Source organism: Medicago sativa, chromosome 4 (assembly GCF_051527215.1).
Source record: "Medicago sativa cultivar Bolivia chromosome 4, Bolivia_mono, whole genome shotgun sequence".
Lineage (NCBI taxonomy): Eukaryota > Viridiplantae > Streptophyta > Magnoliopsida > Fabales > Fabaceae > Medicago > Medicago sativa.
The window spans coordinates 5,439,068-5,454,162 of record NC_140752.1 but is presented as its reverse complement, the minus strand read 5'-3'; the positions used below and the strand labels follow the sequence as shown (position 1 = coordinate 5,454,162).

Here is a 15,095-nt window from a genome sequence, read left to right as displayed (position 1 = left end):
ACAGTCCTCGTGGGATCGATATTTTACTACTTCGATAGTATTTGGTGTACTTGCCAAACGCCTATCAAGTTTTTGGCGCCGTTGCCGGGGACTGTTGAGTCATTTCAATTTGGTCATTTTTTTTTATTTAGGATTTCTGTCATTTATATTTTTGTATATATATTTATATAAAAATAAAATTAAAAAACAATTTATGCTCTTTATTTTCTTCTCATACTGTGCTACTAAAAAGTTTATCCAAGTTTTGCAGCTATGATAGACATGTTACGCCTCTATGACACAGAAGAGATTTGGTCCTTGCAGTATGAAAAATATATGCTATCTTTGAAGATAAAATATTTGGACTCGATATTAAATTTGAGAAGTGGTCATTATGAGGCGAATCAACCAGGTAGTGATTGTGAAGGGAAGAAAGAAGTGATCAACATCGATTACAATACTTAACTTCAGAATATTTTAGATGATTTCTTGGTGTCAAATCAAATTTCATTTGAGAAGTTTGATGTTCGGTGTGGTGATCTTGTTGAGAAAGCACATGAGTCTCAGAGGAAATTGGTTCAGATGGAGATTGAGTGTCACAATGTTGTGGTGGAAGAAAATCCCAAAGTAAGGAGTGTTGATATATTCCCGAAGTTTGAACCAACAGGGGTTAAGGAAATCAATTGTGTGCAGAAAGATGCATGTCCTTCTCTAAGGTGGAAGAGTCCAAATTCTAAAGGTTTAAAAGTGGGTGCATGGGAGTATCTGATTCTTTGTGCCAAATTCATGGAATTCTTACCAAACAAGAGGAAGAAGAAGGGTGATATATTCTTTCTATCATATTTTTCACCCTAACATTGGTTAAAGCGTTAAGCTCAAAGACGTAAAAGAAAACGCTTGGTGGGAGGCAACCCATCCTTTTTATTATGTCTTTATTTTCAGTATTTTATTTTTATCGTTGAGTCAGACAATTGTCAGTATGTTTGAATAACTCAGTTGTATCCCCCTGTTATGTGATTGAATCTGAACTTGTTTATTATTGATGAATTTGCTTGTTTGTTGACTTTTTACAGTTTAGTAACAAATAGTTGTTCAAGTGGTATTCCAAAAGTTCAAAAGGAGGAGTGACTTGTGTTTCAAAGGCGAAGTGTACGGCATTAAAGATAGGTAGTCACAACTCCCAGATATCATAACTGTAAGGATTCATGGCCAAATTTTATTTTTCCAATTTACTTATATAGAGTGTTCCATGCTTTTACATTTCTAGAACTTGCATTGTTTCTCTACTGTTGATTGATCTTTGTCATTAACACACTGAGGCAAAAGTGCTTGATCCTGTGAGCCTTTTGAAGCCTACCCTGATTTTAATTGTTAATTTTATCCTTTTCTTAGCCAATTTGAGCCGGTAGGATTAGAACTTTTTGTTCAGTGACAAACTACATTACAAGCTTAGAGACTTTTAGGACTTGTCCCATATTTCTTTTCTGAGTTAGGCATTGTAGAATGTTGCTAAATAATTAAGTTTGGGGTTGCTATTGGAATTTGCAACCAACTAAGTTTGGAGCTGGGGGTACTAGAGAACAAAGAACATTATCATGAAAAAAATACACACAAAAATGGTGTATAAAAAAAAAGAAGAAAATAGAATGAAAAAGGGACAAAACATTGAAAATCTGAGTAACTTTAAACTCGATTGTCCTAATAGTTACAAGTATTCTCTAGTACCTTTGCAATAATTGTTGTTCTATGATGTGAATGAATGTGTTGGACTGAATTTTGTGATTAACTTCTGTAGGAATGCCTAACTCAAATTTTGTGTAGCCTACTTATCCAAATATTATCCCTCCTTCACCTAAGTCCCGTTATAACCCTTAATGACCTCAAAGTGTGCATTGACATTGATTTTGATTGACGTTTAGAAACTTTTCAAGTGTATGGTAATATGTAAATTGCATGTCGACTGTGTATGAACCCTTTTCAATTTGTTGCGTGGAGTTGTGAATTGGTGGATGCGAACAAGTCAAACTAGCTCATCTTTAGCTAGTAAGGTGTTGAATTTTTGGGTACTACTGCTTGATCAGGTAATTGTTATTTTACTGTCGATTGTCAGCTTTGCAAGTAAATTCCTTGAGGACAAGGAATGGTTTAAGTTTGGGGTTGTGATGACATCTTGTCATTACGTAATTTTATGTGTATTTTTATCACAAAATGGAGTTCACCAGAAGACTTATGCAGCAAAAAGAGCAGAAAAACTGAAGAAAATACAAAGAAAGGAAACGTGTCACGATTTGTCAAAAACGTGACACGGTTTGGTGAAGACCAGAAGCATGGGTTCGACATTAAGGAAACGTGTCACGATTGGTAAAACGTGACACGATTTGGTGAAACCCTAATTCAGTTTCCTGCTCTACAAGGTGAAAACATGTCACGATTCACTTAAAACGTGACACGATTTGGGCGATATTCTGTGCCTATTTAAGCTGAAGTCTATTCCAAAAACAAGGGTTACGAATTCTAGAGAGCAAAGTGCGATTTTGTGACTGCAAGGAAGCCAAGGAGGACGATTTCTTCATCCTTCAACCACTTTGTGTATGTTTTAATACCTCTAATGATTATGTTATTTGTAAACACTATTATGAGTAGCTAAATCCATTAGAGGTTAGGTCTGAGATGATTCTTTGTAACCCTGATTGATACAGATGTTGAGAAACTCTATTTATTGTGAATGATATTCTAGTCTTTATTCAATTCAATTGTTCTTAATGCTTTTTATATCCTGATCAAATATAAACATGATTTTGTGAGAACGAATGACTACTGACCATAACTTTCGACTTAGACCTATTGAATTGTTCTAATAAACATGGTTAGTCTAGGAATGGATAATCGTTTATTAGTGATATTAGGTTAACATACTTTAAACCTTCAAAGATTATTAGACCACCTAAGGGATTAGGGGCTGTAGTTTGAGAAGAGGGTCCTAACTCAAGGGATTGATTAGGACTATTTTGTTAACTATCGTGGGACTAGAAAATCATTCATACGAATAGGTACAACATACCAATTAGGGAAACATCGATGATTCGAAAGACCTAAACTCATCTCTCTCTTATTCTTTAAAACCAATTTTACTTTCAGCAATTATTTTATTGAAACCAAATCAATCTACTGCCTAGTGGCAAATCAGAACAACTTTTACACATCCTAATAAAGTACAACGCAGTTGAATTATTGAGATTAAAAACAGTCCTCGTGGGATCGGTATTTTACTACTTCGATAGTATTTGGTGCACTTGCCAAACGCCTATCAGAGCACTTCTTTCTGAACTTCTTTCAATCACTAACATCTCATGAGCTTCAAGTGATGATTGAAGTTCCTCAATCTTCAGAGTTTTTACATCTTTGGATTCTTGTATAGCAACTACTATGAAATCAAATTTAGATGTGAGGGATCTTATTATCTTACCCACAACTTGTTGATCTGACATCTCTTCTCCACATGCCTTCATCTGGTTCACTACATATTTCAGTTTGGAGATGTAATGACTGATTCTTTGGTCTTCTTCAATCAGCATCAACTCATATTTTCTTCTTAGTGACTGAAGCTTCACTTGCTTCACATTATCACTACCTTCATAGTATTTTGCCAAGATATCCCATGCCTCCTTGGATCTTGTTACCTTTGAGATCTTCTCAAAGTGATTAGAATCTACATTTTGCTGAATGTAGAACAAAGCTTTGCAATCTTTCTTCTTCTGTTCTCTGAACGCAGTTCTTTGAACTTCAGTTGGATTTGCAGCAAGGTCTTCATATCCATTCTCAACTAATTCAAGAACATCTTGCGAGCCAAACATCGATCTCATCAATGCACTCCACCTTTCCCAATTCTTCCCATCAAGAACCAGTATATTTGTACCAAAACCTCCATTGTTGGCCATGATTGCTTCGTACGAAACCGTTGAATCTTCACACTTCACTTGTGTTTCCAGAAAAATTCACCCTTCACAGTGTCTCTTGTGTTTCCCAAAATGAAAAACCAGGCTCTTGATGCCAATTATTAGCGCATCAATGATTTCTTGGTGCGTAAGCAATAACTGTAAACTAGGGGTAGGGTTTCAATGGAGAAGATGAAGTTGGTTAAGGTGATGATGAGTTTGTTATGATTTGAGAGATAGAGAAATATTGAAAGGAAAAATTGTATTCACATTGTTATGAAAGAGTTAGAAGTATTTATATATATACAATGACTTAAAGATTAAGTCTCTTGTAACTAACTATTAAATCTTTGTAACTAGTTGTTAAATCTTTGTAACAAACTAAACAATCTCTGTAACAAAACTAAACTCTTTGTAACAAACTAAACTCTTAAGTGTTTGCTAATTATGATTATGGATTAAAACACACAAACTAATATGATCCAACCGCAACTATTTAAATTTTTGGATCAAATGATTTTAGCCTCATAATCGATCCACAATGCAGTCTGAACACCTCTATTGTGTACATTTAGCAATCCTTTCTTATGGGCTAATATAGTACAAATTATTTATAAAAAAATTAACTAAAAAATAAACAATATTTATCCATTAAAATTGATATAGTACATTTATGCAATACAAATTCAAAATCAAAGAGACCTTGAGGGAGTAAATTGGAAGATTCACCAGACAAGCTGTCGAAGTCAAAGGAGCCAACGACGGCCTAAAGTGATTCATCTATGAAAAGGGATCACTTCGGGCCAACAACATGTTCAAAGAAAAGTTGGAACATTAAGAGCTCAAAAATTTGATCGACTTGTTAGCTTTGGCGCAGCCCTACATGAATTACAAATAAAAGTTGTTGGTCGATAAAGCCAAGAAGGACAAGGCCAAAGGAGGTGACAACAAACGCTGAGATGGGAACGAGAAGAAAAAAAGCAAAACGACCATAAACAAATACACGGAGTATACTCCCCTGGAGAGGATCTACTAAAAATGTACTAAAGCAGAATTTCGAGAGGCATGTATCACAAATCCACTTCCTATAAAAGAAGGGGTGAGGACAGAATGTTTCAATTTTGCAGGTTTCATAAGTCTCCCAAACACAATATGAACAAGTGCTTCCACCTAAAAGACACCATTGAGGAGCTCATCAAAAAGGGGAAACTAAGAAGGTTCACCAAATAAAAAAACTCGCGTGAGGACATAAAGAAATACAAAGGCTCGCCTCAAAAGTAGTCTAGGCGAATCAAATCACCAAAAAGGAATAGGTCGCCCGACTGAGACGGACGACACTCCTTTCCGGAAGTCTAGTAGTTGTGGAGCGAAAAGAAGCAGACCACATAAAAGAAGAAGACTCTCTGAAGGGAAAGTAATCATTCGTAGCAGCCATCATGAGAGGATTTCCTGATCCTCCTTCATCGGATCATCATGGACAGATTTCCCAATTCCTTCATAGGGTCAATCATGGGCGAATTTTCACGCCCCAAAGATAATTATTAACATTTGTCATTCAAAAAATCAAGCACGATGATATCAAACGTGTATTTAGAAGACCTATGGATACCCAATTTCAGGGTCAAATAATCAAGCATGGTTTTAGCGTGATTTTTATGTTCAATACAATTTGTTAATATATTCTAACAACGTACTTTGAGCACACACTCTATTTTGTACAATGTAATGATTAAATTGACAGGTTTTATATAGTTTAGTATATTTATTTATATAGATTAAAACGGTTAGATTGAAGAAAGTGTGATAATTTAGGGACTAAATTGTATTAAATTGCTGAGGCATAGCTATCAAATAAACACTGTTGTGCACAATATTCATTGAGTAACACTTGTTAATTGTGATGGCTGGAGATGGCATTGTAATTTCCAAATGCAAGAAAGGATAAGACAGAATTTTTTTTTAAAAAAAACGACAGAGTTGAACATGTTTTTAGCAAATTCAAAAGAAACTAATAACTAAGACTTAAATGGTTCTAACAAAAAAAAAATTCTAAATATTTGCTAGACAAAATCACATTTCAATCTATACTTCTCTTTCCATAGTGTCCTGTCCTTGTCCGTATAAGAAGTAATATCTGCAAAAGTTCATGTGATATGCAAGATTCATATTAGTCTAAATTTTTTGAAATAGATTATAGAACATAAGTGTTAAACACAAGCACAAGCAATCAAATTAATCATGTATCGATATTAGGGAAATACATCATATATTTGTTTGAACATGTTTGACTTTCAATTTCATAATACCATGTCCATAAGTTAAATCAATCATTTTAGGGTTATTGACTTTCAACCATTGAAAGATATACCCTGTTCCACGATATTTTGTAGCATGAATAGAAAACCTAGCTAACCATAAAACGTTGATGGCCTCGGTGGAAAAGTGAAATTATTCTTCATTATATCTATGAATCCCTAATCAATTTAACAAGCATTTAACAAATAAGTTCTTTGTTTGGCCAAAAGAGCACCAAACTGCACACACTATGAGAGTGCAGCAGTAAAAGATACAAATACAAAAGCATTTAACAAGCACATATCCTTAAACTGTCAATAATTCATTCTACGCAGAGAAGGTAAAAAGAGAATAGAAAAATACAAGTTGGAGTCTGCTAAGGGTAAAACAATGTATCAAAAGGAAAAAAAGCACAGGTGGCTTTGAATTTGGCAGTAGGAATGTATCAAAACAGCAATACTGACAGTGGTTTTCCGTCTAACGAAAACATTGCTACCTAAAATATTTGAGAATATGAGCAAAGTTCATGAACCATAAGAGTTGCTAAACCTAAAATAGATGAAATAATGATCCGTTGCCTCTTACAAATTATAGTATTTCTCGACAAATCATTAGCTACAAAAGTAAATCAAGTATATTTTCACTAACACACAATATCATGGTAAAACCTCACAGAGCAAGGACAAGGAGTTAAATTCATCGGTAAATTCCCTTTTAACATACATGATATAACATAAATTCAAACAAGTAATACATGGAAGAGAAACTTACTTTTAAAGAGTCGAAACCAAACTTTCCACGTAAGACATGGCATCTAGCCACCATGTTTCATTAGCAAGTCGAATTTGCTCTGCTTTATTGTCTCTGCAGTTATAGATAAATGCTTTTTTGTCTTCATGATTTGCCAATATAAGGGTATCACCATTCTTAGAAAGACACAATGGAACCAATTTCAACCATTGACAGATATACCCCGTTCCACGATATTTGTAGCATGAATAGAAAATCTGGTAACTAATTTTAAATAACTGAATCCAAGACTCTTGAACTCCAAAATCCTTCATCTGCCATATAACTAAATTGGTTTCCTCCAAATCATGACAAAAACAAAGACAGTTCATCAAAACCACAAGTATTGGGTATAAATAGGGTGCCTTATTAAAACCCTAAGGTAGAAACAGCTGAGTGTATGTCTCAGTTGAAAAGCTTACTTTTTAGAGAAGCTATTTTGCTGCGCATGTTATCGTTAGGGTTAAATAGGGTTAATAAATAATTAGTTTCTTAAATCATAAGTAAACACCACATAACTGATTGTTTTCTGAGTTAACTCCAACAAAGACGAAGAAGGATTCAAGGATTCCCTAATCACAATTATTAATCTGAATCACAAACATAATCTCGCATTGGGCAGGACAATTAAACCCTGCAATTCTATTCAATTCCTTTAATTTTCACTCTTTTGAATAAGTTTTACTAATTGCTTAGCTGAACGACAATCCCTGAGAAGTTGAACGACAATCCCTAAGAATAACGATAAACTTACTACTTTATTATTTGTCAGGATTTGGTGCACTCGTCAATTTCGTTCAACAAGTTGTTGGCGCCGCTGCCGGAGATTGTTGATATTTCGACAAGGCAATCAGTGAAACTTATTTTAAAATTAAGATTGGGTCTATGTAAGTCTATTAAAGTTTTTCTTTTATTGTTTATAGTTTTAAAATTTTATCTTTTAATTATTTTTTAGGAGTAGCAAATTTTTTTTCTTATAATTTGTTTTATCGTTTTGTTTTAGCAATAATAGAATGTTTGTTTATTTTTTAGGAGTATATCTTTTTAGATTAGGTTAGTATTTATTGTTACTATTTCTTAGGTTAAATTTGTTTGCTTTTTATTGTTTGTTTTTTATTGTTCCTATTTCGGTTAGTTATATTTTCGTTTCATATTTATCTTATTTAAAAATAACAAAAATATTTGTCAGTTTTATTTTAGGCTAGAATCTAGCATAGATTTAAATTTTATTTTTATTTTAATTAGTTGTATTTTTGTTCCTTATATACATCAAAAAAATTGAAAAAAAAAAAACGTGTAGCTCTCTCAGGTATTTCTCTCGCCTAATCATCTGTTTCGCAAGGTAAGCTGATACGTTAAACCCTAAACCCTAACTATATCCAAAAATTGTTGATTGAATTTCGTTATTAATCTCACACACTTTTTTTGAAGAATATTAATCTCACTCACTCTTATGCTTGCAGAACAAAAATATGGAGCATGATGAGGACCAATTGTCGAATCTACCGAAAGTCATTCTTCATAACATTCTGTCAAGGCTGCCAGAAAAAGATGCTGCTAGGGCAAGTGTTTTGTCCAAATCTTGGTTAGACACATGGTATAATTTTCCTATATTGTCTTTTTCTGATACTCAAATCACAGGGATGTTGCCCGAATCAATGGATAGTTTCATTAATTACGTGAAGAGGAGGTTGTTGAGATTCAGTGATAATGGATTGGCTATCAAAAAATTTAAGCTTGCTGTGAACAATGTTAAGCTATTTAGTTACATTTTAAAGGATATTGATCTTTGGTTGAAGTTGGCAAGTGAAAGTGGTGTTGAAGGAATAGAGCTTTATTTGCCTTATCGTCACCAACTGGATAAAGAAGGTTGCAGTGAATGCTATGTCCTACCGAAGGGTGTAATTGAAGTCAAATCGCTTACTGAGTTGGTGTTGATGGGGGAAATCAGAGTTGATACAGCATTCATGAATCATTCAATTCAATTTTTCTCATTGAGAGTATTGTCATTATTTTGTGTCCTTTCGAGAGACGAACATGCAATTGAGCAATTCATTTCTTGTTGTCCTTTGATTGAACATATAACTTTGAGTTGGCTTCCATGGTTGAGCACTAGTGGGGCTATGAAGTCTTTGAGTTTGCATCGTCTACTTAAGTTGAAGACAGCTCATGTTGTAGGAATACAGGAGTTTTATATTGATGCCCCATGTCTTGAGAAATTTTGTTATCGTTATCTTCCTGGTGAATTTGACATACCATTTAAGATTGATTTTGATAGATGCCAAAATTTGAAATATTTAGACTTGTCTCTGAAGAGTGGTATTATCACAAACAAATGGTTTCTTGAACTGTTTCGAAAATTTCCTTTCCTTGAGAGTTTGAAATTGCACTTATGTACAATGGCAGAGAGGATTAATATTTCAAGTGTTCAACTTAAGGTGTTGAAGTTATCTTATTGTTCTAACTTGAAGGAGGTCAACATTGATGCTCCAAATCTATTATCATGTCTATATCGCAGTTGTGGTAGTTCAGAGCCTATTATATCGTTTCTAAGCAGTTGTGGTAGTTCAGAGCCTATTATATCGTTTCTAAGAAGTTCTAGTCAACTAAAAGTTGATATGGAGTTTCTCACTGATTATCATCATCTTTCTAACTTGAGGGAATTTGTGCAAAACATCAAACCTCAAAATGTTTTGTCATCTCTATCCATACTCATCATTCAGCAAATTGTGGTGAGTATTAATTAGCTACTTAATTTGTTACTTCAATTTTCATAACTACTTATTGTATTTGTGTCTGGATTATGTAGGATGTACTACACCTGATACCGGTGGTATTTCAATGGTCATCCCCTCCACCAAGTATCAAACACTTGAAACTTGACTTTGTTCCAAAAAATGAAACTTTGTTTTCATCGATTGTAAATCTCTTACTTTCAAGTTGCCGCCCTGCATTTATATCTTTTATCCCGCATCCTTCTTGTTACAGTAAAGCATTCATTGAGGTATGTAATTCTCTCTCATATACCTTTAATTTCAAAGTGTGCTTCCAGCAGTGAAATTCTTTTATGTCAAACACATTTTATCTATGCTTAAATCGAGCAAACAAAAGATTGATTTTAACTAGAATGAATAAAATGGGAGATAACTCATCTCAGAACCATTTGAATTGGCAACAAATTGTATTGTCGTATTTCCGTTTTATGTTAGACACATGCATTGATGCTTAAAAGATTTTACTTTTTATCAATATATAAAAAATTATTGTTTTGTGGAGCATCTAACTCTCTTTGTTCATCATCTAAATTTGCAGTTTTTTTATGAAACGCTAATGGAAAGAAAGGGGGATGACTGCTTTTGCAGTTCTAGTGATACTAAGTGTTGGTGGCATGGCTTGAAGAATGTGAAAGTCATAAGCTCAATGAAGATTGACGAGAATATTGATTTCAAGACCAAGCTAGAATTGTTGCCAATTGGAGAAAAAATTAAATTTATGTTAGAATTTTAATGTTGCTGTCATCAACTCATAGACATGTTTTTACTTTGAAGTTTGATGTTACCTCATAATGCATTTGAAGTGCGGCTCTTCCTTTTATTGTTGCATAATGACATGCCATTTGTTTTGATATACATTATGGAAAATTTTGAAGGGTATTATAGAGTTAGTACTCTTAAGTTTGTTCTAATTCCCATCAATGACAATTACAACATGTTATGGCCTAGCTGCAATCTTCATTGATTAATTTCAAATAAGCAAGTTAGCCGATGAGTCACTTCAAAAAAATTTGATGAATATAATAACTCAATCAATATGTGTATTTTATTTTTCTCGTGAAATATTTACAAATAGGAACAAGTATGTGGGGGTTATCTATTTTCATATGAACTAGTATCAAAAGCTTCCTTTCTTTTTGATTTCGCTTAAGTGGTGTTCAACACTCGAGTTACGATCTGGCAATGACCAAAACATCAGTGCCACTGGAACCAAAGGAAGTTCATCTCCATTCATTCTCTTGGATGAACTACTGCCTTTTCTTATCTGTAGTTCTTTATTATCTTCCAATAATTGATAAGGTGAAAAATTTCTTGAGATTACTTGGTTTATCCGAGTGGACATGTTAGATGAACTTTGGTAGAATATGACTAAATTGAGCTCTTCATATACGTTGTGATATTTAGATTGTCTCATTTGCTCAACAACGTGAGGTGATATAGATCTTTGCGTGAATGGTGAGACATGTGCTGATGAACCAGAAAGGATGTGAACCTTTCAATGAAAACTTGTGGTAAGACATGGATCTAAAACATCTTTGCTTCCTAAACTGAAGCTCATTGCACTGAAAGCACCTTATAATGGTGTCATGATGTTTTCGGCATTTGGAGGACATGGTCAAATAATTGGCGTATATAGAAGACCTTTAGATGGTAAAACGACATGGATTGCTTATGTTGTTGACACAAGGAAGGGAAATCTTTTCACCTGCATTGCTTTCAACATCCTCGGAAGTAATGTCTTCTTGGACTTGCTGTTGAGTTTCATTACTTTTGACGGATGTTCACTGACAAAACGGATTGTAACTTATTTGGGGAAGATGTTTTTATTTGTGGTTCGATAAGTACAAAGGTTGTCTTCAAGCAGTTGATGAGGTGACCCTGCAATTAATTTTTGCGCCTGCATTTAAGATATGGTTTAGTCACCTCTGATATATACTAAAGCAACGCATTCAACATGTGGTAAGATATGGTTTTAACTTTTGAAGGAGGATGAGTTTTCCGTTATTTTGTCTAGAACAAACACCATCAAAATATGAAAACAAGCTTTTGCACAAAATGTTCAGAGTATTCTAAAGAAGATTTCATAAAAGAATCTCTTTATTCATGACCTTCCAAATTCACCTATCCTTCTCATGTAAAGGGAAAAAATGGAACTAAAATGATAGCTTGTTCAATAGGACTAGTTCCCAAGTTTTTGTTATAGGCAATATTAAGAAGTTGACAGTTGAATAAACCATAAGTTTAGTCATTAAACCATCATCATCTCTTTAATTTAGTCCCTAAACTATGAAAATATGAAAAATAGTCTGTACATTATATAAAGTCAATCAATTTAGTCTCTGCCATTAAAATGTTAATGATTAAATTAAAAAATTGACGGATTTCATATAGTTTAGAAACTACTTTTTATATTTATATACTTTATGGATTAAATTGTTGAGAGGTACATAGTTTAGAGATTAAATTGATCATTTATTCTTAGTAGTTATGTGTGAGACTCCAGATAAGATAACAGTTAATGTGATTCAATCTACATTAAGATTCGAGAAATGAAAGACTTTTAAATCTTGTTAGGTTTATTGTTAGGACTTGTAGTTAATAGTGCATGTCTTTACCGATCACTCTTTGGAAAACCACACAAACTAGCGAGAAATAAGTTTATGTTTCCCAAGTTGCTTGTCAAAGGTAAGAAAGACGAGAGGGACGGAAATAATAAAATCAAAGAGTTAAATGATTCTGCATCATTGAAATACTCTAAATGTAAAAAATACAGCATGTTGATTGTTCTTCAATTACATTTTTTCAGCAAACTCAAAACATTGGCATTGATTGATTAGACACATGGTATACTTCTTAGTTCTACCAAACTATTTTACTTTATAACATCTATGTTTCAACGTTATTTGTGATTTACCTATTTTGCAGACCTCAGAGTTGAACGGATACAAAGGTGTTTGTATTGCTAGTTTTGTGCACATAGCTTTCAAATGAACACTGTTTTCCAGAGTATTCATTTAGTAACACTTGTTAATTGTGATGAACAATCTCAGTGTGAGAAGCATTAACAAAAAGAATGGTGGCGATGGCATTCTAAAACATTTGTAATCGAAAACAGTTAATTGATAAAAAAATCAAGAGTTAATTGATTCTGCATCATTGAAATGATCTTAACTAAGATTAAAATGATCTTAATTAAACGGGAATCCAAATATTTGCTAGACAATAGCACATTTTAACTGATTGAAGAATTACACTCATTGCTTCGACACCTTCCATTGCAGCTGCTCCGCCTCGCTTCCCATAGGGTCCACATTTTCATCCAAAGTGGAATGATATCTGCAAAAGCTCATAAAAGATAAAATTTTGATCAATACTAACATTGAGCAAGGAAAAAAAAAGGAGACAGTTCAAAATGTGTTTACACAATGTAGAACATGATGATGGTTAAGTTTAAATAGTTGGCTTGTTTAAATTTGATATTACAATTTATAGAAGATAAGAACTATTTGGGTTGAAAAGGAAAATGGAACATAAGAGTAATTTCATATTACAAATTCTAGAAAGCAATCAAATTAATCCTATGCCGATGTTAGCAAAATTCATTATATATTGGTTTGAGCATGTTTGACTTTTAATTTCATAATACCATGACTTAAATCAAGAGTATTGCTAGGAAATATATGGTGAAATCGCAAAAAATGGTGGGACCCATATGATGAACTAGCATATATGAAATCGCCACAATATGCATGGAAAGAGTTACCTAATTGTTGCTCCTTTAAGGTCAACTAGCATCCTATCTAACAAAAAAATACAACTTATTTCAAGTTCTCTCAACCATTGCCAGTCCCCACAAAGACCAGCCCCGATATTTGTCATACGAAACAAATAACACTAACAGGCCAAAGAAACAAAGTGGTGTATTTGGCTAAGTTCTATGCATCTATTGTTTCCTATTAATACTTATCTGATTAAACAAGCAAATAACCTTACACTTTAAAAAAAAATTCATTATGTGCAGAACAGGGGAAACGATGATTTCACTATGGAAGACTCTGCTAGAAAACCTAAAACCAAAAGAATAAAGAGTGGTTCACATATCAAAAAGAGCATAAATGACACTTGAAAAGGAAAAAAAAAAATCACAATTGGCTTGAATTTTGGGATTAAAAAATGTATCAAAATCGCAATATTGACAACAATTTTCCATATCATAGAAAATACCAACAAGCTAAGCAGCAAAGCCATCACACAATATTCATACGATCTATTATTATTAACAACATAAATCCAAAAAAGTAATATATAGAAGAGAAACTCACTTGCAATTAGGCCAAACCAAACTTTCAACGTAACCCAGGGCGTCCGACCAATATATACTATCAGTAATTCCAAATTGCTTTACCCTATTACCTCTGCAGTTATAGATAATTACCTGGTTGTCTTCCTTATCTGCCAATGTTAATGTATCACCATTCTCAGTAAGATAGAATGGCTTCAAATCCAAACATTCAAGCTCCAGTGAATAATTGTAGTTGCGTTTGCGTGAAATGAAATTGTTATAACTAATTTTAAATAACTGAATCCAAGACTCTTGAACTCCAAAATCCTTCATTTGCCATATAATAAAATGGGTTTTCTCAAAGTCATGACAAAAACAAAGATTGTCCCTCAAAACCACAAGGGTTGGCTTATAATGCGGCACCTTATCAAAACCCCGAAGCAGCAACAGTTGGGTGTATGTCTCGGTGGAGAGATCAAGTGAAAGAATCACATAATTCTCAACGGTAATATCACTAGAATGCAAATCAAAATAATCCAAATCATCTGAACTATTAGAGTAGTCAGGGAGAGCCAACCAGTTAATAATACCATTCAACTACAGACCATTAAACTTGTAAATTGGAATCACAGGGAAAGGTTGAATTTTTCTCCAAGAATGATCCCCTAAGGTGAAAACTTGCACATTGCTTTTTAGACTATGATTCGGTTGAAGTGTCGTAACCAAAAGCGAATTGATCATATGTTTCGTTTGAAGTGTCGTAACCAGAAGCGAATTGTTTTTGGGCTATTGTTTTTGTGCTCTTTCGGTGGATCGGAGGTCGAGAGGTTGTGGAAGCTGCATGTTCATTCGGTTAGGAGCTTTTCGATTGTGGCTCAGCTTGGGTGATGAAGTTTGGTTGTTTTTTAAGGGGTGTTTCTTTGGGGGGTGAGTAGTGACGATGGGTGGTGATGGATGTTGTGTTTTAAGTGTTTGTTTATGTTAAGGTGTCTGTCTTAGGTGGTGATGTGTTTTGGTGGGTTATCCTCAGGGGCTTGTATG

The 15,095-nt window shown here is 33.7% G+C and overlaps 1 protein-coding gene and 1 pseudogene across 1 annotated transcript; one reads left to right on the top strand and one right to left on the bottom strand.

The window, feature by feature from the left end:
- Nucleotides 1–6,982: 6,982 nt before the first annotated feature.
- On the bottom strand, nt 6,983–14,795 carry LOC146925720 (uncharacterized; annotated as a pseudogene).
- Nucleotides 8,468–10,530, top strand: LOC146925721 (putative FBD-associated F-box protein At3g50710). The gene is made up of 3 exons (XM_085708043.1): nt 8,468–9,730; nt 9,808–10,002; nt 10,311–10,530. Exons 1-3 carry the CDS (start codon nt 8,471–8,473, stop codon nt 10,503–10,505), a joined length of 1,650 nt encoding a protein of 549 aa, XP_085564169.1. The 5' UTR covers nt 8,468–8,470; the 3' UTR covers nt 10,506–10,530.
- Nucleotides 14,796–15,095: the final 300 nt, after the last annotated feature.

Bases quoted from the DNA above. Each gene is read 5' to 3' on its own strand.
- LOC146925721 (XM_085708043.1), top strand. From the start codon at position 8,471: ATGGAGCATGATGAGGACCAATTGTCGAATCTACCGAAAGTCATTCTT. The intron at 9,731-9,807 runs GTGAGTATTAAT...TGGATTATGTAG, and splicing joins TCATCATTCAGCAAATTGTG to GATGTACTACACCTGATACC. The intron at 10,003-10,310 runs GTATGTAATTCT...CTAAATTTGCAG, and splicing joins ACAGTAAAGCATTCATTGAG to TTTTTTTATGAAACGCTAAT.